The 27,376-nt window shown below is 38.5% G+C and overlaps 1 protein-coding gene across 1 annotated transcript in view; it reads right to left on the reverse strand.

Annotated features, from left to right (window-relative positions):
• The window catches only part of LOC139718155 (uncharacterized), a 627,192-nt gene that overhangs the window by 435,329 nt on the left and 164,487 nt on the right, over window positions 1-27,376 (reverse strand). The window contains exon 8 of the mRNA XM_071629640.1: window positions 4,505-4,550. Within this exon, the coding sequence (XP_071485741.1) occupies window positions 4,505-4,550 (46 nt within the window). The remainder of the gene's footprint in view (window positions 1-4,504; window positions 4,551-27,376) is intronic.

Raw genomic sequence — 27,376 nt, forward strand, 5'->3', positions numbered from 1 at the left:
TGACTCTTTCAATATCAAATGACCAGTATTTCATCTCGAGGCCCAATGCAACAAGAAATTAACAACATTCTAAATTTTACAATACCACTTAACCTTGTTTCTGATGGTGACGATGATGACCAACTTCAAACAGAATGCAGGTTTTTCAAAACCACATTATGCCAAGTGACATAAGCTCCTATTCATGTATTCGCCTTAGTTTCTCTTTCTTTTCTTTTCTTTACTAATGCAATACTGATCAGTTTGTGAGCAAGCAAGAGCGAAGTGAACATTTGAAGTAATATATGAATTGTACTATATTTCAATCTGTTCAAAACATCTGATATTGCTACATTGATATCACAAATATCAACATAATTCCATACTTTTACAGTTGAGTACTGTAAAAGGAAATGGCATACAAATCAATATCAAAGCATTAATTTCTTGAACTTAACAATGACTGTTGTAACAAAGTAATTCAACACAGCACGGCAACGTGGTACTAAGCAGCAATTTGTGTGTGGTTAGGAAAAGAAAGAAGCTCTACATGAACTAATGGGCATTACGCGACTTGACTTCATAAACGCACAGCCAGAAGCGTGTAGTTTGTCTGCTCCAAAAAGTACAAATACCCTAGTCACATTGATTTTCATTTTTTTTTTTGGGGGGGGGGGTGGGGGTGGGGGTGGGGGAGGGGTCTGGATCAGTTGAATCATGCCTTGTTACTTGTCATTTGCATGCAAATCATCTTGATGGCTAAAGTACAAAGATTGCCATTTGGTCTCCCCACCCCTTAGACCTACCTTTTTTTTTTCTTTTTTTTTTAATCAAGGATTTGGTTTTTCGCCTTTAGAAAATGACTATATAACAGCTCCCCCTATTTCCTACCCAGATTACTCTGGAACTCTCTTTCATCAACCTCTCTCGCTGAAAGAATCTGTTGAAGTATTTGTAATGTATGTATGTATGTGTGTAGTGTGTGTGTGTGTGTGAGTGTGTATGTGTGAAGTGTGTGTATGCTATATTATTACTGAAATCATATAAAGATTACCGAGAAACAATAAAGTGTGAGTGTGTGTGTGTGTGTGTGTGTGTGTGTGTGTGTGTGTGTGTGTGTGTGTGTGTGTTGATACTGTAGTTACTACATATTCCTATCCATTTCTGACCATGAAGTATAAACAGATGGAATACAGTTGCAAAAGTAGCATCACTCTTTTTATTCCCCCCCCCAAAAAAAAAAAATAATGCAAAAGCATCCTCCCCCTCCCTCCCCCCCCCCCCCCCAAAAAAAAAGGGGGGGGGGAGAAAATGGTATCAATCAGTCATGTATTCATATGTTGTGTATTCATGGTGTTGTGATGTGGAAAGTTTCAGCCAACTAGTTTGTGTGTGACCTTGTTTGTTGTTTTCCTTTCTTTGGTTACAGTCTATGTACAGGCCAGTCTCTTCTAGCAGTGGGGGGAAATACACACACAGGCTGGTTCATCAGCCACATCCTGTCTACAATCCCTACACACAGAAATTAATGATTTGTGTGCCAGACCTCACACATGTGCCCAAGTGCACTTGTGTGTGTATGTGTGTGTGTGTCTCTGGATGCATATTGCCTGTATGTGTGTGTGCGTGAGAGAGAGAAAGAGAATGCCTGCTAGTGAATGTGAGGAAAAGGGGGGTGGGGTGGTGGAGGAAGTAGATGAAATTAACCATATCACATTGGATTCAAGAAAAAAAAAAACACTGAGGGGGCAATAGGAAAAGATTGCTGTAGTTCTAGAAAAAAAGAGAAGGTTGAAGAGGTCAGAGGCAAGAAAGTCAATTCAAGACCATAGAAGGATTTTTTTCTTTTAATCTTCCTAGTAGTCTGTGCCTAACCATGTTTGTTTTGTTTGTTTGTTGTTGTTGTTGTTGTTGGTGTGTGTGGTTTTTGTTTTGTTTTAGGGGGGGGGGTTGATAGTCCAACAAGTTCATGGCTTTACAGGTCATCAACATGCATAAAATCACCCTAATTTTGAATGACAATCAGTAAGTTACGATTGTTTACATATCAAATAGAATTCCTCATCAAATGTGCATGACTACTCTAAGTACATTGGAATGCTGTGCAGATATCAAAAAATGCCATCACAATTTTTAATAGCAATGATAAATGAGATGAGCCCGAGTTTCCAGAAGAACTGTAATAAAAACCAAAGTACAGACGATATTCTGTTGGTGTTAATAAAACACGAAAATAGATCAGTTTCCTCGATCCTATTTCATTTAATGGCAGCGTGGTCATATCATATCATAAATGGGCCCGTTATACAATACTTCATCGTGAACACAGAGACTTCACTACTGGGAAGTCATATTCATTTTGTAGCTTACAGAGGGAGAGAAAGAAAAAAAAAGAAGAGGGGGAGATGGAGAGGGGATGGGAGAAATGAAGAATGAAAGAAAGAGAGAATGAATGGGAGATAGAGGGGGAGAGAGTGATATGTAGCTACATCCCACGTACGCCATGATTTATGAACTTGGCCAAGATTCAAACATGGGGGGAGGTAGGAGAGGTTCCCATCAACTCCCACCTTGTTAGAATCTAAACCTGCTTAGGCGATGAATTTGCAATTAATCTGAATGCGACAAGCAGTGTTGAACAATGTACCATGTAATCCGATATACAAGATGAAAATTCAACAGAAACTCAAGATTAAAAAAAAAAAAAAACACCTCTCATTATCCCCCCCCCCAAAAAAAAAAAAAAATCTCTAAAAACAAAAGCAGAACAGTTCATTGTTTCTTCAGAAGAAAGCAGTCCACAGCAAACACACACTATATCAGCACTGTGTCACCACCAAAAGTGTAGGCAGGTGAAGTATGTACTGTAAAACATGATATATTCGCGGCATGAATTTTTCGCGAATTGGAGCCGACGGCCTTTTTGCGGCATGAAATTTTCGCGAACTGCCACTGGCATTCAATGTATATAGTGTAGACAAGAACTTTTGCGTGCATTTTAATTTTGCGAATCTTGGCGCTCGTGAAATTCGCAAAATTAAAATGCACGTGAACATTCCTCGTTTTACAGTAACTCTAGCAATGGAGTACATGTGCATTTGGAGTTTGACTTTATTACAAAGGTTAGCAGCATATCTAAACCTGGATATCCATATGTTTCTACTCATTCATGATAGTTTTGAAGGCCACAAATGAGGTATTTGCCACCGTTCTGTTTATCAAATATGGGGAACGGAAAATTTGTATAATAGTTATGCAAAATTGGTGGGATAAATTGTCATGCGCCCTTTTTCATAGCAATCTATGACATCACAATTAGTGTCTATCATCTCAATCTCCATCTTCATTATCACCCTCATCATTACTAGGACTGCCCTCAAAATCATCATCATCATCCTCATCATTTTGCAGCTAATCATCCTTATCATCGTCGTCATCACTAGAACTGCCCTTATCATCATCATCATCCTTATCCCCCTCACCCTTCTCCACCTCACCATCATCATCATTGTCATCATCATCATCATCAACATCATCTTCCTCATCCTCATGATTACTATCATCATCACCATCATTGTACTTTTCAGCATCATCTTCCTCATCATCGTCTTCATTTTCATAATAATCAATAAGCAACATCATTATCATCATCATCATCATCATCATCACTATCATCATCACCATCATTATCGTCATCGTCGACATCATCGTCAACTTCATCATCGGCATCATCTCTTGCACTACCCCCACTGTCATAACAATCACCATCATCACGCAGGCCAATCTAACTACTTTAACATGATCATCAATGTACTGTCCCTTGCCATACCCATCACCTTTGCTGCATCATTCATCACTCACACCTCAATCTCTGACACCACAGCCTGCCCGCATCGCCACCGATGCAGCAGTCACCACTGCCACTGCAGCCGCAAACCATTCGTACTCGCAAACCACAGTATCTCTATTCCCATCGTCATCATATCTATCAACACGAGTATCATAATCTTTGTAAGTACAGTTGAACCTTTCTTATCCGGCCTCCCTTTATCCGGATCTCTCTATTATACGGACGCAATCTCGCCGTGATTTTGTTTTTTAATAATTACGGGAGGAAAGGGGGATTCCCAACTCCTTGAGAACTCCTACACAAACACACATGAATTACATATTACTTCCAACATGATTAACATACATTACATCAAATTTCCTTCAAAATTGCTTACCTTCAGACATTTTATCATACCCAAACATCCCCAAATGTAACTATGAAAAGGTTGCAGTATACACATTACTACATGTGGTAGTACAATGGGCTACAGCAGTACATGTGTATGTATATGTACATGTATAAAGTATTGAGTCTCCCGTATCCGGCCAAATCCCTTATCCGGATTAGCCCCGGTCCCGACTTGTCCGGATACGAGAGGTTCAACTGTAGTAGCTACAGCCATGCATGGGGGAGAAATAATGTCCATATTTCCCCCCTCCCCAAACCTGCAAGAAACCGCAAGGCTGTTCTCACCTCTTCATTTTCGCTTTCATCCGTCAGTGAGAGGTCGTTGCTCAGACTGCAGAGAGAGGAGAAGGAGAAGGGGGAGAAAAATGGGGGAAAAGAAACAGTTATGACATGCCTTATCGTGACATTGACTGTATAGGTAAACACGACTATCAGATCAATAAATTTGCACTGCTAGAATCGGCGATGGAGCACCGGTAAATAAAAAGCGAGGTAATGTACGGCCACGTATGCTTAGGCTGACGGGGAGAAGTGTGAAACGAATGAACCTCGAGTTCAAATGCATAATCCCACACCGAACACAGAAAGAAGGTCATGACTTTCCCCATTGCTGCTGTATTATTATTACACAAGGACATGACAAAATTGACATTATCATAGCAGAACTTCACTGGGTTAGCAGTGCAATGGGTCACACAGAGAAATTTGTGTTACATCATGTCAAACCAGAGCCATTATTCACTTACAAAAATACCGTCAGTCGCCTACTTGGGCACCAACAAAATTAGGTTAACTTAAACAGTCTCGCTATGTCGTAACAGCAATATGTATTTTCATTCTTTGCATAAGTCATTTATATGTAAACACACACGCACACACACATACAAATACACCCACATATCAGATTACAAAACATGCATAAATAGATCAAGGGGGAAAAAACATCCACAGTGCAGGCTGACACAAACAAAATTAATATCTAGGATGTATAATGTGCTGCCATCAATCAACTTGAAAACCAACCAAGCTGTGTAAGAATAGATCATATTAGTATACATTTTTCCTCCCTGCAGTCTGCAGTCTTTTCATCTTTTTTCTAAGGCACAGAAATGAAATGAAATCATCCTGCACGGGTGCTTTAAGGTCAAAGAACTACTTCAATTGATTCCACACTGGCTCTCTTTTGACTTTAGTCTTCCTTTCTTTAGTTCTTTCCCTCTCTCTCTCTTATCTGTCTGTCTGTCTGTCTGTCTGTCTCTCTTTCTCTCTCTGTCACAGACAACGCTCATTTTCCATATCTCCTACATCCATCGATATGAACATCAGGAAATACGATGCTAGCGATTGTACTGCCATCTGGTGCTGTTGCACGCTCATAACTAAACATTGTATCTGCTACACAGACACACACGCACACATATAAATACACACATCAATCCCAGTACAGGAGACAAAATGGATTTTAAAAAAAATACTGAAAAATGAGAATGTAAAGCAAACGTTCATGCTTCACAGCTCTTACAGTAAAGCCGATGATATAAGTAACACTAATTACCCTAGGGGACCACAGTGGAGGATTATGGTATTCTCTGTAAATGCAATGTAACATCTGGTGATGTATTTCCCAATAAAAGCTGATTTTTTTTTTTTTGTCATGATAAAACTGGGTGAGAGATAGACTTATGTGATGTCTTTTCAGGACCACAAATGACCCATTCCAGTCAGGCAAATGCATGTACAGTAGCTGTCACTTGATGAGCCACTTACTGGCATTTGGCTAATTCTTGTCTTTACTTCACTAATGTGAAGTCAGACAGTTCCATTTAGGTTTCACAGCTCCACAATCCCACAAGGAAGATGACCACTGTGATATGATAGGGATTATCTGGATAAGCTAATCCCTTTTCATTGACAGCTAAGTTAAAAGACATTTATATTGATCAGACAAGCAAGGCAGTAGATGTGTAATGGTAAGGCCAAAAGCAAGATGTTGTTGTTATTTTAAAGGAAGAAAGAAGAGATAAAGAAAAATGGGGTCCTATACAAATAATTTATCCCAGAATACTAACATATACCAAAACATTATAAATCTTAGAGATAAGGACAAGAATATTACATATATAGTTCAAAATATGAAATATATAATTTAAAAGCAAGATGTGTTAAGTATTGATGAACCCATCAAAAATACCATGAGAAATGTGATGTATCTACCGTACTGATTTTACAAGGACACGGTAAGCTGGCAACAAATTCATGGATATTTTTCCATGTAGAAATTTTTATGCATTTCACATTCTGTTATACTAGCACGAAATAAAACACACAAGTCGAAGCAGATTGAGTGTGAACTATAATGCATACATGTAAACATTGACCTCAGCAATGGTATGTACTGTACTGCCTGGCTTTCATTACTAGTAACAGTTTTAAAAATGGAAAGTGTAAAGATTGTGTAGAATAATTTCACTACAATATGTACAAATACATAAATTTACATGTGAATAAAGAAAAAAAAAAGAAGGAAATAAAAGGAAGGTACATTAATCCCAATGATCTGATAATCATACTATTTATGGATCAATGTGTGTATGCACAAAGAAGTTTTTTGATGTTGCACTCTTCTGTTTGTTTGTTGTTTCACATACTTTTCTAGGTCAGCTATTCCATAAAAACATGGAAAATGACAATATCTATAAATAACTAACAACATGCATACAAGTATTTACTTGGTCTTGTTTCCTTCATGAAATGATATAGGTGACCATAACCGCAAAAAAGGATTCTAGTAGCTAATTTAGTAACTGGACTGTGAAAGTGACACTTCAAATCGATACTGTGAAATTGAAAAGTGAAAGTATTCAGGCAAACTACATAAATTACAGAGAGGACTTTGAATCATTAAACGCATTAGTGCCATTTTCCATCTAGCCAATATATCTGTGACTAGTTGGATGAAAGAATTGCGACTTACAGCTATGCCTGTTCTCGCATACACTATGATGAATAGATACAGACTTATATAATATGTCATGAAATTACTGTACATGAAAACCACGCACAGAAATAAAAAAGTTGTAGCATTTGAATTACGATGATGGAGGGTTGAATAATAGATGGACAGATGAATGTGGAATGAAAGAAATCAATTATGTCTGATGCTAACCAGCTTGACAGAAAGGCGGGGCAGGGAAAAAAAAAAACTCCCGCTTCAACTCCAACAGTCACTATTGAGGTGCGTGAAAGGTACGTATCAACAACTCGTTCACTGCCAACGTTATCACGATAATACTCATGTGCAACATGGATCCTTTTTTTTTTTTCTTGCTTTCTGGTGTGACGGAAACCCGACCGGCGCTCCTCCCGACTGGAGCAATCGTTCATAAATAGCTCATTGGCATGGCCCACGGCCGACTGGGATGCACACGGCTGAATGCACCCGCGGAAAGCCGAGAGCGGGGAGAAGGCATGTATAATGTAATCATCTTTATCCTCGTCTCCATCATCATCATCTGAACATGACGGTCATCCACATCCAAAACTCCGCCGAGGTGGGTGGGGCTCTGCGTCTTCAACAGCAGGCACATGCGTGTCCCTGCCATTCCTCGCAAATCATCGTCCTACTGAAGACACACCAGTGAGCTGAGCTGGCACCTAAATTCATCATGTCAATTTGAGGATTGACATCTAACATCTCCCTGCATTCCACAAATTAATTGTATTCTACCTCTGGTTTCTGCTCTGCTTTGTTTGGTTTGCTTTCTTTTGTTGCACTTTTGGGCGTGGAGGGGTTTGTTCATATCACTACACTGGGTGGTCTTAGAGGGAACGCAAACCCAAAGAGCACTGTGGATTGAGTGAAAGCAGCAACATTAGTAGAACACATCACTGAAAGTTTGAGGAAAATCGGACAATCGATGCAAAAGTTACGAATTTTTAAAGTTTTGGTGTTGGAACCGCTGGATGAGGAGACAAATAAAGGTTATGACATATGAGTGGACAACAATACAAAGAAAATATAAAGGAAATTCAACAAAAATTCACTTTTCTAGCATTATGAAAGAGCCCTTGATTGACACACCCGTGTGTGTGTGTGTGTGTTGTTGGGGGAGGGGGCGTTTGAGTGTATGGATGTGTTCGAATCTTGTGTAAAGTGTGGGAGTGTGAGTATGCACCATTTTGAGCGATGACCCCTATCAACGCTGTAAAAATGCCATCATAAGTGTGCAATGTTTAGGGATAGAAGGGTCAAGCCGAATCATGCTGTAAAAGATGCAGCTTCCCGTTCTGCTGTGCTGCAGGTGTTCTTTCTGATCGTGAACCCGACCTTTCACCTCACACCTTTGACTTTTTAATACTTCCACCGGCAAAAAGCTGGGAAGAGCTATCAGCAAATACGGAGTGAAGGCAACACAGAGGAAGTCTGCTCTTCAATCTCTCTTCTGTTATGACATAACTGTGGGAATAGCAAGCCAAAAACATGGTGAGAGAGGCCAGAAAGAAAGAAAGGGGAAAAAAGTGTCATTGATAATCTTTCCATGACCATGTCAAAAACAGTTATCAGCTCTCAACTACGCACTAAACATCCAGGGCAGTACTGACCCTCCAGCAAAAATAAGGGTATTAAAACATAGTCCCTTCCGATAATCCGCTGCTACTACACCACTCAACCTCTTCCCCTCCGCTAATCTTACATAAGTACCTCTTATACACCGAGTAGTAGGGGAGTAGACAAGCAGTCGATATGTGTTCCGACATTTGGACTTTGATAGAATGCGTCCAACATAGAATGCGTCCGACACATAGTACTTTCATTCAAGTGATGCAGTGAGGGTTGTGTGTTGACGAGATCTTACACATACCAGAAGATATCACATGGAATAGTTTGCATTCTTTTTATCTCTCAGATATGCAGGGTTAGATACACTGCACCTTCGCGGCACATGGAAAAATGCCTGGCATGGAGGTAGGTAGCGGTACTTCATGGGTGTTTAAACACATGTGAAGATAGCGAGCACCCATGATCGAGTTTCAACAGTTGATTGGCTATGAAAAACAAAGCAAAACAATATCCATTCACGACATATTTGCTTTGGATTAAAGTGGCAGAACAGCAGCAACATCTAATGTTACTAAGTTTGTACATGTCATACAAACAGCACATACGTGTGAATGTGTATAATACGTTTATAATTTATATTGTTATATTACATCAGGGCTCAACACTAACTTTTTTCGCTCTGGTGGCCCGTTCCAGCCACTAAAATCTACAAATCTAAAATTTTGGCAGCCCGAAATGAATGGAAACGTAACAGTCCATTTGTTCGAACCTCAGCCATCGCTAATGTCGAGGCCTGTAGGCCTATACATAGAGAGAGAAAAAAAAAACTAGACCAACAGACAGACAGCCAGACAGACACAGGTAGAGAAACAATTAAGGGAGCTACAAAGAGAATAGACAGAGAAAAAGTTATCCTCAATTATGGTGCTATACATATCCATAGCCTGCTTGTCCAAGGCGGTCATATCTTACCCTCGGGGCAAACAGCATATAATATACATCTCATAAATATCCTTTGCTATGATGTATTTTTTTTTGAAGTGTATTCCCTCATATCCAATTTAACAATCACACTGAATGACGGATATATCTATTTCAGACTGAATCTGCAGGTTTGCAAATCCTCCCTTTACATACGGCAGTTTCGAACGATTCATTGATATCTGCAAGATTAGAGGCGACACACGCTACAGCTGGTATCAGATGTGGAAAACAGGAGTTTTTATTGCTAACTGCTCTGTCTACATTGCGCAATGCAGCCACACACTTTCCATTTAGAGCAGTTGCGTTTATCTCATTGCACTCGTAGAACTGACAGGTGAACTCCTCTGGAGTTTTACTGCAGCGTAATTTTCCACTTTTGCATTTCATATCGTGCACTTGCGATGGTGGGTTGCAGTTTTTTAGTGGGGGGCGTTATAATGATGAGTTGAAAGCTGCGTTTAATGGGAATCAAATGATGCACAGAAAAATAAAGAGTGGGTCTTTACCTGAGAGTATGGCAATAGTGTTGCATTTCATGTCAAGCTTTTGCTCACAACACGGTCTGTGTAATCTATCCTTCAACTCTTCACTAACGACCATGGAAACTATGCAATGACAAAACGTGCTGCTACATCTCAAAACATGCTGTATATCCAAAAACAACTTCTGAGACAATAAAAAAAAAGAAAAAAAATGACAGCTCAGATGACTACAAGTTCCCACAATGACAGGGTGGATTGGAAAAAAAATATATATGTATATATACATAGATGTTATTGCATAAATGCTAGAAAACCCCAGGCTTCAGTTCCTATAATCAAACCTTATAGGAAAACCTAGACTCCTTACAAAAATAATACAAATAGTATGCAAAATAACTGCACATGCACATTATCAAATGCAGCATCACTGTGTGTGGGGAAATTCATTGTCTCTTTGTCAGTCTATAAATAAAAAATGCAGGCTGCTTTGAAGCACATATCCACACCCTCCTCGATCAGACAATACCATATTCTTTTTTTTTTTAATGTTGTTAGCTAGCATTGAAGAGAGAGCAAATGTATGACGTCGAACAGCCAACGATCAAAATGAAATCTGTTTCCAGACTGAGGGAATAGGGGAAGAGGTGATCTATAGCTGTACAATCGGCATACGTCATTACTGCGCTGTTGTTGTTTTTTGTCTTTGCAGTGCATATCTTGTCGGCGATATGCGGTTTGGAACGTTCAATTGTTACTGTCAGTGTGTATGACGAATACAATGCCACTATAAACATATTGTATGCATTTTCAGATATATGCACCGACTGTACAATTATTGTTTTCTGTGATGTAAGCATTGAGTGTATCAAGCACTTGCTTAGGAGCCCATACCAGAGAGATGAGAAGGTTTTCCTAAAGCTTACAATTGACATTATGCATGTTACCTCAGAATTTGTGGGTGCTGTCTTCGTTATTGTGACCATTATTATTGCTGTTGTAAGTTCATAAAATTTCAGTACCCTACTCCATGAGAAGCATCTAATTACTAAAATGAAAGCAGCCAATCTATATTCATCAATCTTTACAGATTAATTCAAGAAAACTAATGCAACACCCAACAAATGAGACAATGTAAAATTGATATTTCTAGACAAAAGATAATCAATTATGCTCCTTATTTCTTTATACATTGAAATAACATGAATTATAAGAAATTGAAGAAAAATTATATCAAAGAATAAATCCATACCATCTTCAATTGACTATGGGTGTGTTTATGCTTCCATTTTCGGGGCCAAAATCAGGCTTTTGAAACTTGATTAGTGCAAAACGCTGTTGCGTTCATGCTCACTTCGATAGAAATGCTGATTCAAAACGCCGATCCAAAACGCACAAAAAGGTGCGTTTACGATCCGCGTTTATGACTAATCACGTTTGACGGGGAAGCATGAATGCAACAGCGTTTCTAAACGCGTTTAGAGTGACGTCATCTAAACACCTTTCCGGTTCACGTGAAAAAGTGTGCACCCGGCCAGCCAGCTACCCTGGTCTGTGCAGTTTTCCCATGTACTGTGAACGCATGTCTTTCCCAGCTGCTCTCCCAGGCCAGGCCACCGATCGCAGCGTGCGCCCCAATTTGACCTGCCTCTGCTGAGGTCAGCGAAGCAATCGCAAACGCTCTTTCCAAGGCTCGAAGAAAGTGAGCATAAACAGTGCTCCCGTGAACGGCGTTTTAAATCAGCATTTTGAATCAGCATTTCAAAACGCTGATTCTGCCTTCGCAAATTGAGCATAAACACACCCTATGATAGAGAAAGTGAAATCAGATGTAAAAGTCTCCTGCTACCCTTTTAGCTAGTGATAATGTCACAGGAAATCAGGCCAAGGGGCTGAAGGGTCAAATACTTTCACCCCAATGGCTCTAGTTTGAGAGTCCATCTTGCCTAAATCTTTGTGTGTGTGTGTGTGGGGGGGGGGGGGGAGGGGTCACTGATTATGATCATGACTCAGCAAGAGCACCCCTCCCCCAACACCATGTCACCGAACTCTCCATTACATAGTAGGGGAAGGGGCCCGAATTCATTTTTTTTTTTTTTTTTTTTTTTTTTTGTCAGCTAGAAGGTATTACTAAGGTATCCTTGATAGCCAGACAAAATTTGATTAACTTGTGGCTAATTTGCCATGTAATGACAGCTTGGGCTATTATGATGCAAAAGAAGGAGCAACACATTAATCAGACTAAAATGTTTGCTTCAATGAACGTTTAATTAGGGATGATATAGGTCCATGATACATTGCCTAATAGTCAATCAATCAGATAATTAATGATCTTGTCACTCGGTCAAGTAATAATCTTTAGGACTATACAGGTAGACATCCTACCATTATGCTTTACAGGCAGTACTTTCTTATCTTTTCTGTTGAGCTTGTAACCTTTACACCAGAATTCATATTGATTACATATTGACTTACACAAACTTTAGGTCTATCTTCTTCTGATGTTTGTGCTTTATCACTGCATCAAAATGCTGCATTATTGCAAGATTGTATGAACTTACTGAAATATGAATAGGCCTCCATATTCAATGAGATATTGCCTTTAGCTCCTTTCATCTCATGAAAAAAAAAATGAGAAAAATCTTCCTTGCCTTGGGAACTCGGGACTTTGTATGACTTTACATATCAGGATCTTCTGTTAGGATCAATGAGAGCATCGTCTTTACAACATCCTGGTAATAAATATGTGTATCTACAACAGTTACTGTTCATTTATCTCAGTTAAAGGACAAGTTCACCTTCATAAACACAAGGATTGAGAAAATGCAACAATATTAGTAGAACACATCAGTGAAAGTTTGAGGAAAATTGGACAATCGATGCAAAAGTTATGAATTTTTTAAATTTTTGTGTTGGAACCTCTGGATGAGGAGACTACTACAGCTTGTGAGTCATATGCGTACAACAGTATAAAGAAAATATAAAAGAAAATTCAACATATTTTCACTTTTTTCGCATAATAAAAGAGCAATTGACTTGCCTCTTTCTAAAGGCAGGGGGAATAATATTACCCATAACATTTATCGGTAACGAGTCAGGGGAATGTGTACTTTTTTCAAAAGATGGAATTTTGTGAAATTCTCTTTATATTTTCCTTATATTGTTGTACGCATGTGACATCTAAGTTATTCATACACTGCAGTAGTCTTCTCATCCAGCGGGTACTGCACAAAAACTTCAAAAATTCATAACTTTTGAACGGATTGTCTAATTTTCCTCAAACTTTCAATGATGTGTTCTACTAATATTGCTACATTCTCTCAATCCTTATGTTTATGAAGGTGAACTTGTCCTTTAACTTCATTATACTCTTATGGCTCTGCAACAGGTCTGAAGGTAAGAGACACAATATATGTGAAAAAAATTAAAAATGTGAGGTATGTTTACATAAAGGTAAAGAGTAGATGCACTGCATCTAATTTGCATTTTATAAACATAAGGAGTTGTGTGAATTAGCAGATTTTGGAAAGATAGGCATCTCCTAGCATTCTTGCACAATGTGATTCAAACAGGAATATCATTCACACTAGCAGAGTGACCTGCCGTAAGCTCGACTTCAACATCAATTATTTCTCTGTCAGTATACTGAAATAACATCAGACTCTAGTATTTGAATTTGTATAATTGAGCAATTCACAATTCATTAGGCCGCGTTGTCGTTCCTCCGCGCAGCAGGAAATCAACTCAAGCACAAATTCCGCACTAATGTCAGCAAGTGGATGGACGGCATGCGCGCTTCGTGGTGGTGCCTGCGGCAAAAACCAGGCAAAGAGTGGAAGAGGGCATTATTCATTACCCAGTGGGTCTCGCTCGAGCAACAACACAAGAATAAGGGGGGACATGGATGCATGAAGCATGTAAAACTGAGGGTGGGATTCCTGTTTATCATGGCTGAACACATAAGAACCCAGGAGCAGGGAAAGAAATATCAACGATTCGATACCTGCGCAGATAAGTGAAAGGATGGTGTAAATATCAACATTTTTTAGAGTAAGGAGATAATAAGAGAGCATGAAAGAGGAAAACAGACAGTGGAAGTGTGAAAGTGAAAGTATGATATATATGCAGAGAGAAAGAAGATAGCAGAGGGAGAATATAAACAGAAATAGAAACATATGAACGATAGAAACATATACACAAAAGATGGGCAAAAACAGAACAGAGGGAGAATAGAGATAAAATAAGAGACAGATAGACATCAGCAGCCTGAGATACAGACAGTGAGACATGTGATAGACAAGAGGAAGCTGGTGTAAGACAAGAGTGAAAAACAGAGAAAAGGGGGGTGAGGAGAGAAGAAAATAATGAGAGGGGGGTGGGGAGAGACAGAGGGGGAAATGTATGCACCAGGATGGGCATAGTAAAATCTCGTAGAAGTCGGAACCCCTTGCGGAAGTGACCAAGAGGACTATATACTGAGCATACAGGAAATGAAGATTTCAGAATGGGGAAAGAGGTAACGGGGACTAGTCTCCACACACAGACCTCAAAATGTCATTGCCACTGAGAGATAAGGGTGAGTGGGGAAGGATATGTCTAGTCAGGGCAAGGTCACTCAGATACCTACAAACATACTGACATATATGCAGACAGACGTACACACATGTACTACATACATGCATACGTACATAACTCTTGTTCCTAAGTACCAATATGACCATCATAAATTTGAGTATCCTTTTACTGGATACCTATTCTGAATCACTATTGATCAAAACATTATATTTCGTTTTCAATTTCTCCACCGTAATCCCATTGTTCCTGACTCTCTCTGTTGAAATGAGCTCATGATTTTATGTCTTTGTGCATACGATAAAGAAAAATATAATGATGTAATCATATGAAATGATTCTACGACAGCATACACAGATTAATTATACAATTGCAATAAATATTTGAAAGTAAAAGAATGTAAATATGAGGGGTGAAAGAAAACTGTTGGGAATTCTGTATTTCAGGGAAAATGTCTAGCTAAGGAAACTATTGCCAGGTAGAGCAGTAGAGCCTGGGTACAGTGCTCATCTGATGAATGGGAACTACTTTAGCAAAAACACCAGCAAGTGTAATGGGTTAAATGTTACAATGTTATGTTTGTTGGGGTTTTTTTTGCCACTTCATTGGAACCCCAACCTACTTAATTGGAACACAAAAGGGGCTAAGGCTTGTGCATTCCAAAAAAAAAAACACACACAAAATAATGATAATTACAAAAAAAAAAATGATGATTACATCAAATGACGAGCTTTCAAAACTTTATCGAATTATGTCACAAACCCAAATTCAACTTTGGGTCAAAATTTCATGCTAGGGTCCTTCTGCAAGGCAGGCAAAAATATTCTGGTGATTGTTCCTCATCAGTATCTAGAGATAATTACAGGGATTTAATTTCTCAACCAGAACAGTTAGATTCTTCCAACTGCGCAGACAAAACATTTGCCAATTAGCAGTAAGACATAGTTTGTGGGACTACACAATAGGGCGCCATTGTGCCGGCGATGATATTGAGCTTCATCAGCTTCTATTCACGCATGAACACTTCATTTTTTTTATCGTCATTTTGTCTCTGGGTGTCGCAGTGTGTGTGTACCCGTTGCTGCGGATATCAATTGGTATGATAATTATGCATGGTTCGGTGTCATAATACCTACATACTGGGTTTCATATGCGGTGATTTGTACAGTTCTATCACTCCATTACTCATCAGAAATAACAATAATTTTTTTTTAAAAACTTGCTGTCTCCTTTTTTAAACTCCACAACCTTCATACCAATCTCTGCACCATGTGCCAAGAATTCCACATAAATGATAGGGTACAATATATTATCATTTACTTCTGAAGAAAAAAAAAAATCATGCATTTGCCAACAACAGCTCAAATTGCATGTCTGGGGTAAAGCTTTCAACTCTCTTCTGCAATGGAATCTGTGGTTCCTTTGCATGTAGGAAATTTATGCTTCAATACAAAAGTAGCAATGATACACAAGCCAAGATTTAATAGCTTTGAATCACAGGAAAACAAAAAATGCATACCAGTACAAAGAAAATAGTGTGTTAAAAGAAATACGGCCAGAGGCTCTATCATTATGAAGTTGCCAGAAATACGGGAGAAAAAGAATAAAAGACTTAAAAGACTTTGTTAAACATGTTCAGGCTTTCTGATGTAGAACTAATGTATTAATTTATGCTGGTAGGTTTTCTGTATCTTCAGCACAACGCACAGGCACTGCAGACACTTGCATAGTCTTGTATCAAAAACCCTATTAAAAAACAACACGACCAGTATCCAGGCTTGTGAGGGTGTGTACCTATTTGTGTGTCTGTGTGAGTGTGCATTCATTTATGTACACACAAATAAAGGGTCTTTAATAAGATTTTCGGCCGTCAAAGCACCACAAGGCTAATGTCATGTGAACTCGAGAAAGGCAACATGTGCCACTGCACAACTAATATCGCTTACAGGCTATACATATGTTTATTCAATATGAGGAGGGATCACATTACCTCACACACTTCAGCTTGGCAGTATTTTACACAAGTGCATAAAAAGTACTTAGGAAATATGGATAGTACCCCTCGAATATACATTTGACTCCATTGCTGATAATACAAGTACTCAATATGCAACAGATATTGTAAATCCAGGCAATTTATACTTCAAGGACAAGTCCACCTTTATATACATAAGGATTGAGAGAATGCAGCAATATTAGTAGAACACATCGGTGAAAGTTTGAAGAAAATTGGACAATCTGTTCAAAAGTTACGAATATTTTAAGTATCTGCGCAATCACTGCTGGAAGAGAAGACTACTACAGTGTATGATGTCACATGCGTACAACTATATAAAGAAAATAAAAAGAGAATTTCACAAAACTTTACTTTTTGAATAAAGTGCACATTTCTTCGACTTGCTACTGATATATGTTGAAGGTAATATTATTCCCCCTGCCTTCTGAAAGAGAGAAGTTGAGTGTTGTTTTGTTATGCGAGAAAAATGGAAATATGTTGAATTTTCTTTATTCTTTCTTTATGTCATTGTACTCATGTGACATCACAAGCTATAGTAGTCTTTTCATCCAGCCATGACTGAGCAAAAACTTCAAAAATTCATAACTTTTGAACGGATTGTCCGATTTTGCTCAAACTCTCACTGATGTGTTCTTCTAATATCGCTGCATTCACTCAACCCACATGTCTATGAAGGTGAACTTGTCCTTTAAAGTTACAGATGCACTTGTTTCATGAAAAAGCACAAGAATCAATTGATATGACAATGCAGCAGAGACAAAAGTCTGATGAGCTTGGCTTATATCATGAAAATCAAAAAGTGCAAAATCTCCTGATATCAACTTTTGTATTCAACAGTCACTTCAACAACACGTTAGTTTGAGTCTCAGCATAAAAAGGAGTATTAAAGGGAAGGTAAACCCAAAGAACAATGTGGATTGAGTGAAAGCAGCAACATTAGTAGAACATATCAGTGAAAGTTTGAGGAAAATCGGACAAGCGATGCAAAAGTTATGAATTTTTAAAGTTTTGGTGTTGGAACCGCCGGATGAGGAGACTACTAGAGGATATGACGTATGAGTGGACAACAATACAAAGAAAATATAAAGGAAATTCGACAAAAATTCACTTTTCTAGAATTATGAAAGAGCAATGGACCAACCGCTTTCAGAAAGCAGGGGGAATAATTGCTACCCTTAACATATGTCAATATCAAGTTGATGGAATTTGTAATTTTCAAGAAAAATGGATTTTTGCAGAATTTTCTTTCTATTTTCTTGGTATTGTTGTCCACTCATACGTCATAACCTCTAGTAGTCTCCTCATCCAGCGGTTCCAACATCAAAACTTTAAAAATTCATAACTTTTGCATCGATTGTCCGATTTTCTTCAAACTTTCACTAATGTGTTCTACTAATGTTGCTGCTTTCACTCAACTCACATTGCTTTTAAGGTTTATCTTCCCTTTAAGTGTTTAAGGCAACAGAATGTCTCGAGGGATTCACAAAAAAAATAGGAGTCTGAACAGCAAGACTAGAGTCAAGGGGCTTGCCATCAGTACGATTAGGTTACAAATCTATTAGTAACTGGCGGCTAGATTCACCACGGAGCGTAACGCGACAACGGCTGCTGGTTGCGACCGATCAATACCGCGGAGTGGACAAAGAGGGGAAGGAAAAGATATGCACATTTTCTGACGACGCTTTGGAATAAGGAAATCGGAGAGCATCGTAATTCTTCTCCGTGGTATTACCAAAAAAAAAATGTGAGTGCTCCACTCTCAATACATGGTCAGCATCGAGGGACAAATGCATAGAGAATCATTGTAGACTCACATCACCTTCAGTCTTGCTGCTTATTGCAACGCCACACGTTTGATTGCTATTTCTCATAAAGTGGCCTTGCTTGAGGTCTTCTCGCTCTCAAAACCTTGACAATCACAGAATAGCTTTAGTATCGACCTTCCTCCTATCACGCACTTGACTCAAAAGAACAATGCCTCCCACACATTATTCTTTTATTCAATGCAAAGATTCTTTTTTTTTTTCAGTGAGCATGTATCTCATGTCCTACCTTGTTTTGATTTGTTTGTTTTGTTTTTGTTTTTGACTTCAGAGCAGAATAATTGATTTAATCATATTTATCCCATATTCCGAAATATAAGGTTAAATGATCAATAGCATCATCAAAATACTGCTAACCAAAAGAGGGGATGAGAATGATTTTTTTTTTCCTCATACATTATCACTAGATGTCAACATACAGCTCCACACACGACATATTTTTGTTGATGAATACCAATACATTATTAAGCAAATAGGACTAATGACAATACACTAGACCTTGGGAAGGGAGGGGGGATGTTTTATGAGGTTTATTTTTCTGTGGACCTCAATTAAATTTCGAGGACACATACCTCAGAGTTGCACAGAAAATAAGAGGGGGGGGGGGGGAGGGGAGGCTTGCTTTAAAAAATGGCTGCGGCAAAGCAGCTACTCAAATGTGATTCCTTCCCGAAATTGGAAATGAATTTCTGTGCCCTTTCTCCCCGACGTCACCAGGGCATACTCTTTTTAAAAAAGTGGAACATGTTTTCATACTGGTATGCATGCCCTATCAGGTTTTGTTTACACGGTAGTGGGCTCATGGGTTCGCGGTATGCAATTTCAGCAGTGGTGAGTGAAAAAAAAAATTTAAAAAACACCATAAAACAAAAGACAAAGAGGTTCAGTGGGGGCAGTAAGTAACAAATGCATCGGGAGACAAAAATTATGTCTAAAAGCCAGGTGGGCCAACATAACACACACATTCTCTTCATACCTGTAAACAATAAGATTTTGAAGTGTGTTTGATTTCGTACGCCACAGCATATGTAATAATGATAATTCTGACACACTTCTCAGAATAAAAAGAATAGTAATATCCTGGTCATATTCACTTCTGTTCTTTTTTGTGTTTGTTTGTTTGACTGCATAAAAGAATTCGTAATTATTCATTAGGACCATTTTGAAACAATGGAGACATCCATTTTTTTCCTGATGATATTGGTGGTGCCAGTGTATTATTCTTTACAACCTTACAAATGTACATATATTTATATGTTCATATTATATTTTTGCAGAAATACAGCTATGAAAGTAGAACCACGTGAAGACAAGAACACAAGTGAAACAGCCGAAGTGGCTAGAGTATCATTACCAGCTGGGTTGAGGTGGCATAAACATTGCTGTCAGTCAGAAAATGTGTTGCTCTTAATTTTCTCCCTTGTTCGTCCATTCTCTCCCTACTCGCCCCTCCTCCCTCCCCCCTCCCCCCCCCCCCCCCCCACTCCCCTACCCCATCTCAACTTTTTTGTGCAAATGCTGAACATGATTTTGTGTTTCTCTGTAATGACGCCAAGGGAACGGGCATAAAATATTTACACTCGCCTGCAGCGCTAAACTTGACACGGGGTAAATTGTTGGCACGTACGTACGAGGGACCGAAAACACAGGAGGTGGCACGGGGAGTTGAATAGAAGGAGAAGAAGGAGGAGGAGGAGGAGGAGGAGGAGGAGGCAATACCTACCGCATCTTTCATAGAAACCCCCCAACAGAGAGACAGGTAGGATTACCTACTATATCAGATGGAGCCATGTAAACAAATAGGCTTAAGGAAGATAGATAGGAACCTCAACTTCCAAAATAGATCCCCTGTAACTCCGTTGCAGGTAACCATTGGCAACTTGTTAACCCCTACCTTCTATAGAATAGATTCCCTAGTTCTGCCAGTTATCATCTGGAACGTCTCTCCCTCCTCCCTGTTTGAACACACAAAGCATGCCTGTAACATTTTGAAGTAGTGGGCATGGGACGGTTAAAAGGGAAATTTCAGACCAGTTTTAACTTTGAATGATAAGAGAGTGAGTAACTTTTAATAAGCATGACAGCAAAACCTTGATCAAAATCTGATAAAACTCACAGAAATTATGAAATTAAGAAGTTTTGCTAATTTTCACAGAACATTTCTTGAACAGTCAATATTAATGGATATAATGCAAATTAGTGAGTTGACGATGTCATTGCCTCACAGCTTGCCGCACAGTTTGCACACAAAATCTTGATTTTTTTTTTGATTTTTTTTTTTGATTTTTTTTTTGAAGGGGGGGGGGGGGGGGGGGGGGGCTCAAATGCAATTATATTCCAGTCTCAAACCCTAATATATCTGACTAATCATTGCTTTGAATTAATTTATTCAGCCAGGAATATAGCATATGTTTATACTTTTGTAACAAAAAAAGGTAAATTTTATCAGTTTTTTTTTTTTTTTTTACACAATCAATGGAAAATTGTGAGGTAATCAAAGCACCATCTCACTCATTTCCATATTCATGTAAACTGTTCAAGAACTGTTTGCGAAGCAAAATAGCCAAACTCTACAATTTCATAACTTTCCTCATTTTTATCCAATTCTCATCAAATTTTTAGTTGTGCTTAGGAAATTTTATACTTTCTTTTCAGACAAACATTTGACTGGTCCCCCTTCAAGGCAAAGCACAATACCTTTGTGATTGAGCATATTCATAGTTAGAGGGAGAGAGGGGGAGGGGTGGGAAGGGATAAACGAGGGAAAGAGGACCCCTGAGATCAACTTGACCAGAAGCTCAGCCTGCATTTGACCCCTTGACCCCCATTTTGGTAGTGGAAGGGCACAGGAGGTGGGAGGAAAGAGTATGGCACAGGGGGCATGAAAAATTAATAAAGAGGGGAAAAGCAAGGAGGTTCGAATTTTCTTTGCTTTTTCTGCCATCTTGAGAGAAAGAGCTATCACATCTCCCTCACCCTTTAAACTAACAAAAGGGTCAAATGTACATGATTATATACACACATACAAGCATACATCTAAATTCCCCTGGTAGTCATATTTTCGTCCTCTTCATTTCTTTTGACAAGTTTATATCCTTCTTTAAGATGTCAACATTATTTGATTTGTTGAATGCATCCAACCTCATTGACTAGCTACAAAACCATATCTGCTTTCAGTTCACTTTCAGGAAATATAAATAAATAGATCAAAATATAACGAGATAAAGCAAATTAATCATTTTGAGCCATAGGCAATGACTATAAATGCACAGTTTTTATCATAAGATTGAGTGCTTGGATGAACAAATGTGAAAGTTTTATCATTCCACGTGATTAACTTGCTGTTACACTCACATCATGTGATCAGTAGGCCTATACGGAACATTTAGAGTGGATATGATTGTGAAGGTTATAAGCATCAACATCTTGTTCTAAGCTGGTCTAGACCCTGGGAAAATAGATAGAAAAAAAAAAGACCTGTTCCTAATATAAATTTCCATTAAAAAGAGGAAATGTTGCTTTGAATGGTATAATAGTTCACCTTTTTTTTCTCAATATCTTTTTTTTAAAAAATCTTTCATTTGTTTTTTATTTCCATCCTTTCACAAAAACAATAATAATTATACATAATTATACATAACAACAACAAAAACAGACAAAAAATATTTTCTTTTTGATCTTGTTTTCGGACAGCAAATACTCTTTGATGTGCAGTAATGGCTTATCTCGTCAGTCACTTCTTCCTCATCACGTTACTTTGTTCTGGACGGGGGTTGATAAAGAATACAAGAAGAGGAAGGAGGAAAAGAGAAACGGAAAACAAAAAACTAGGCCATACACCTCGTTTCTTACACAGACGCACAAACAGACATACACAGACATGCAAACAGACAACCGCAGACACATGCAAACACTCATACACACACACACACACACACACACACACACACACACACACACACAGAGGCAAGTGCCAATTGTTTGAGCTTGGAGCCTGGCCAGGATTACCCTGAGGTCGAAGTTCAAGGCACTCCATTCCTTACGGTTCCACCTGTTGTAAATTATGATTGATGCACATGATATTGATGGGCAGTTTCTTTGGGAGGTATGGAAGGGGGGGGGGGAGAATGGTTTGGCGGAGGAAAAAAAAGGGGGGGAAGAATCCTACAGAGTGCACTATTTGATAATCAGCTTCCACTTACTCTCTGCTGCCCTCATCAACAGTAAATTTTCTGATTTGGGCAAAGACAAGAAGGTATATCACCAGAATTGACTTAGCACAAGCAAGATACAGCAAAAAATGAATGAATTAATAAATAAATATACATGTATAATGATAATCAGAAAATTATAAAGATGATAACGAAAATAACACTGATAATGATACTGACACTTATGGTAATAGAAATATGATAATGATACTGACACTTATGATAATAAAAATATGATAACAAAAATGACATCATAACAACAATAAGAACATAATTAATAGCAACAAATACTGGCGCCACTTTTCTGCCCATATACAGACCATTAATCAAAATGGTCACAATTTGTCAACTCTAGAATACAAGGCAAATAGCTGATGCTAATCCACATTCACTTTATATTCATTTACATTCACTTTATATAGTAAATTATCAGAAAGCTAGAATCTGCAAATATTTCTAATACTGTCAGCTCTTCTGACTCTTGCTCTGTTGTCAGATTGTGGATGGAAGATACATGTGTTAAATTATCTAGTAGTCACTAAAAAAAGAAAGAAAGAAAAAAAAAATATATATGGGCTGTGACGCGAGAAAAGGGCCCTTGGGGCATTAAATACCGAAAATGAGATTTCACCTCCACATTGTGGAAGGAACTCTGCCGTATTTAGATATGCAAACCTTTTTCTGAAATTCCAATCCTAAATGACCCCATTACGTCATTCAAAAAAGCATGTTTTGTCCAAATCCTTTCACTTTTGGGTGCGTCTATGCATGTGCGCGCAGTAAGCTAGTTGATCTTTTTTTGCGCGTATTGCTTTGTCAAACTTCCGCGTCGTTTTCTGGCGTTTGCGCGCAGCGGCGCTAAGGGCCCTTTTCTCGCGTCACGGCCCATATATATATATATATATATATATATATATATATATATATATATATATTTGCTTATCTAATGTTCACAGTTATTCCGCTCCCTTTGTGACATCAGGTGTACTTTCCTTGGGCACACACGTTGAACTTCAAAGCACAGTGCTCTTTCTCCCTCCACACATACTCCCGATCAAAATAGGATAATCAAGCAGAGAGCACATGCATGGCTTTTGACCACTAGAGGGCACTGTTCACCTAGCCAGGAACCTCAGCAGCAGTGCTTGGTCAGAAGTCATTGACTTTTAGTTTTACTCTCCTTGGAAAGTAGGTTTCTCTACTCTACACTTCTCCTGTCACTTCTGTTCTCAAGATCATTAGACATGCTTTTTATATTGTGATGGCTCGATGTTAGAGATTGTCAAACTTTATTGGCTGAGCTGCAGGTTGATTTTCAAATGCAAGGAGATGATGACAACAACAACAACAAAAAGAAGAAAAGAAGAAAAAGTAGAAGAAGAAGATGTATCTACGTTCCATGTGTCTTATATCTACCTACATGTTCTATTATGTACAAACATTCTTTCCCATATGTCATGTTTCTTTCCAGGAAGAGAGAGAGAGAGAGAGAGAGAGGGGACAGAGGAGCCATGTCTTATTGAAGTTTGTAAACTTTACATGTGTGTCACTATTACATACTACATGTAGGGAAAAATAAACTACTATAGTGAAATCAAAACAATCACAATCAATATAAAATCAACATTTATCCAGGTAACTATACTTTGTAAACGAGCATGGGATACAACTGTCACATGTATGAAGTAATATGTGACATGCATACTTAGAATGCATCAGGGCATCCCCCCTCCCCCGTAATAAGATAATACTATAAAAGCTGACATTTCACGGTGTTGAAATTTTTGCGCATTTGTGCAACCAGAAACTAGTGCGAAAATAAAAACACACACATATTTTTGCTTGCCATATTTTCCAGTAGTTGATGTCTTGAATCCAAACAATTAAAAACTTGCAAAACTCATCTCACTTGGCTGAGCGTGAAAAATTTACTCGTGTGAAAATATCCATTTTTACAGAAATAGAAAGAACACAGCGTTTAAAGCATTTATCCACCTACGCATGAGACACATCAGAAGTAAATCGAGGCCGATGGCTTAACCTGGCATATCCATCAGACGCACGCCACCGTCTGTACGCCAGGCCGCAGAAGGCACATAATCACCCTTTTCAACTCCAGAGGAGACATCTTTTATTCAAGAGAGCTTCCATCACAGATGAAGATGCAACCCACTCTCCTCCGTCTGAATCAAGATATCTAGCGCTATAATGTGCTCTCTCTTTCTTGACTCCTCTGTAGAATCTATACCCTCTCCTTTCTATAAAGACTTAATGTGGGTTGTTGAGTCTGTTATTTCTTTTCTTTCTTTTTTTTGGAGGGGGGTCATTTCCCCCCCCCCCCCATCTCCATCTACAGCAACCATCCCCTGTGGAAAAGAAGGAGAGAGAGAGCAGTCCAAAAATAGCCCAGCAGTGGCTAATTCTGACGTCACAAGCCCCATACAGGGGGATATTGCCGACGAGACTTGTTTTTTTTTTTTGGAAGCGTGGACGGGCTCTGACGTTGCCGACCTGCCCGCAGTCAAACGGATTTGTCAAACACTATTCTAGCCGTGAATTCTGCGGCGTTGTTGTGCCAAAAAAAGACTGACCCCCTGCATTATTGACAGTGGTTAAGGAGCATCAATCAGGGCACTCCCGGTCTATGGCATCAGACCGCCTAAATTGCAAACTTCGAATTCTGTCATTCCTCGTTAAAGATCATGGTAACTTCTGGATCATCCCTTTAAAAAAGATGCATTTGTACATGTATATAAATAAATAGATATCTGCTATCATCGTCACACACATCGCATTTGAATTGTCTGTCTGTTTCTGTTCTTCACCTTCATATCCATAACAATATTCAGATAGTCAATTTATCATAAATTACAATCACTTGACTCCAAGATATCATTGGAATTTGCAAAGTATCAGAGAACATTCTCCATGGACAAAAAAAAATGACAAAAACAAGACTCTCTTTTTGCATTTCTCTTCTTTTTCTTTCTTTTTTTTGGATGGATTATCCTTTGACAGTCATAGCTGTATACATGAAAACTTGCAAGAGCTACAATTAGCAGAGCAAATGAAGTCTTTATCAAATGTTACAGATTATTACGCACAATTGCACGGCTAGAAAAAACATTTGGCAAGTGATGGCATCACTACTATGTTCTTCCATAATGGTTTGAAATAAGAAATAGGAAGGCACACCACAGTAAAAGTAAACAATCTAACATAAATATACTTGGCTATGTATGCAACAATACATGAAAGAGTGATAAATCAATTTAGGCACTTCAGTACAACTTGCCGATTTTAAGCATGTCTGCTCGTTTGGGTAGTCATCACGCTGTGTCTGATTCACAAATATCACTGACAGCTTAAAACTCTCCTTAATTTCTTTTTAATGTTTATAATATATACAGTTAAGACCACAAATCTATTAAAGATCCATAAGTCTGTGTTGAAGATCAAAATGGAGAAAAATAGGTAGAATTCGAAGCCAGAGCTTGTCTATGTGCGCCACTCATGCTCACGACATACTTAACCATTCTCCCAATTCATTTATTATTCTTTCACTCATCAAATCACATATTTATCAGTTTACTTATTCATTCATTCATTCATTCATCTATTCACTCACTCACTCCCATCATTCAATTCCCATCCGACTGATAAACTTCTTTGTGGAGGAATTTATTGAAGGCAGAATGCTTTACCCTCAACAAATATACGAATGCAATGTTTTCATTCAAGTCTGTCTGGTTGTGAGATGAAGAGCCCTATGCAGGCTGAGATGGCTTTTCATTGCTGTCTCGTTTGATAACCGCCATCTCATCCACAATAGCGAAAAGTATCTTGGACAGCTTGTCTTAAATGCTCTTTTCCTGAGATTTCTTCTCTCGGGGAGAGAGAGAATTCCATTTCACCAATTCACTTTATACCCCCCTTTTTTTTAATTCATTCTAGCACACAACTTGCTATACAGAGAGGGATATAAACATCCATGATAGCTCTGCCAAAGACTTATCAAGCAATGTGTAGAGAGAAGTCAAGATTGGATTTTAAAAAAAAGAAGGATAAAGCAAGCTGCAGCAAAATCTATTACACTTTTTCTTTACCCCCATCCCCCATCAACCACAATTTACAATACCATACTTGTGAAAAAAAGAGCTTTCCATCTCTACCTAATATGATGGGGAAGGAAAAGTTAATGCTAAAGAAATTAACCCACACAGCACTCATGGGTGTTTTTCATTGAACTGATATCCCCCCCCCCCAGCTTATCATAGGCTCAGCTAATCGAACAAAAATAACTCCACTTCTTCATCAATGTTCTAATTATGACAATACTTTAAAAAAACCAATAAGTTTTGTCCAGCCTTACGCATTCCTTGAGGGCGTTCCACACTAGAATGATACACAGGGAGGAACATTTGACTTAACGACTCAAACACAATATTGTAAATTACAAAATTGCATTGTAAATTACAAAATTGCTATTTGCCCACAAAATCCACAGAAA

This window comes from Diadema antillarum, unplaced genomic scaffold (genome assembly GCF_040938485.1).
Source record: "Diadema antillarum isolate AM-2024a unplaced genomic scaffold, OU_Dant_1.0 scf00000090, whole genome shotgun sequence".
In the NCBI taxonomy this organism is placed as follows: domain Eukaryota; kingdom Metazoa; phylum Echinodermata; class Echinoidea; order Diadematoida; family Diadematidae; genus Diadema; species Diadema antillarum.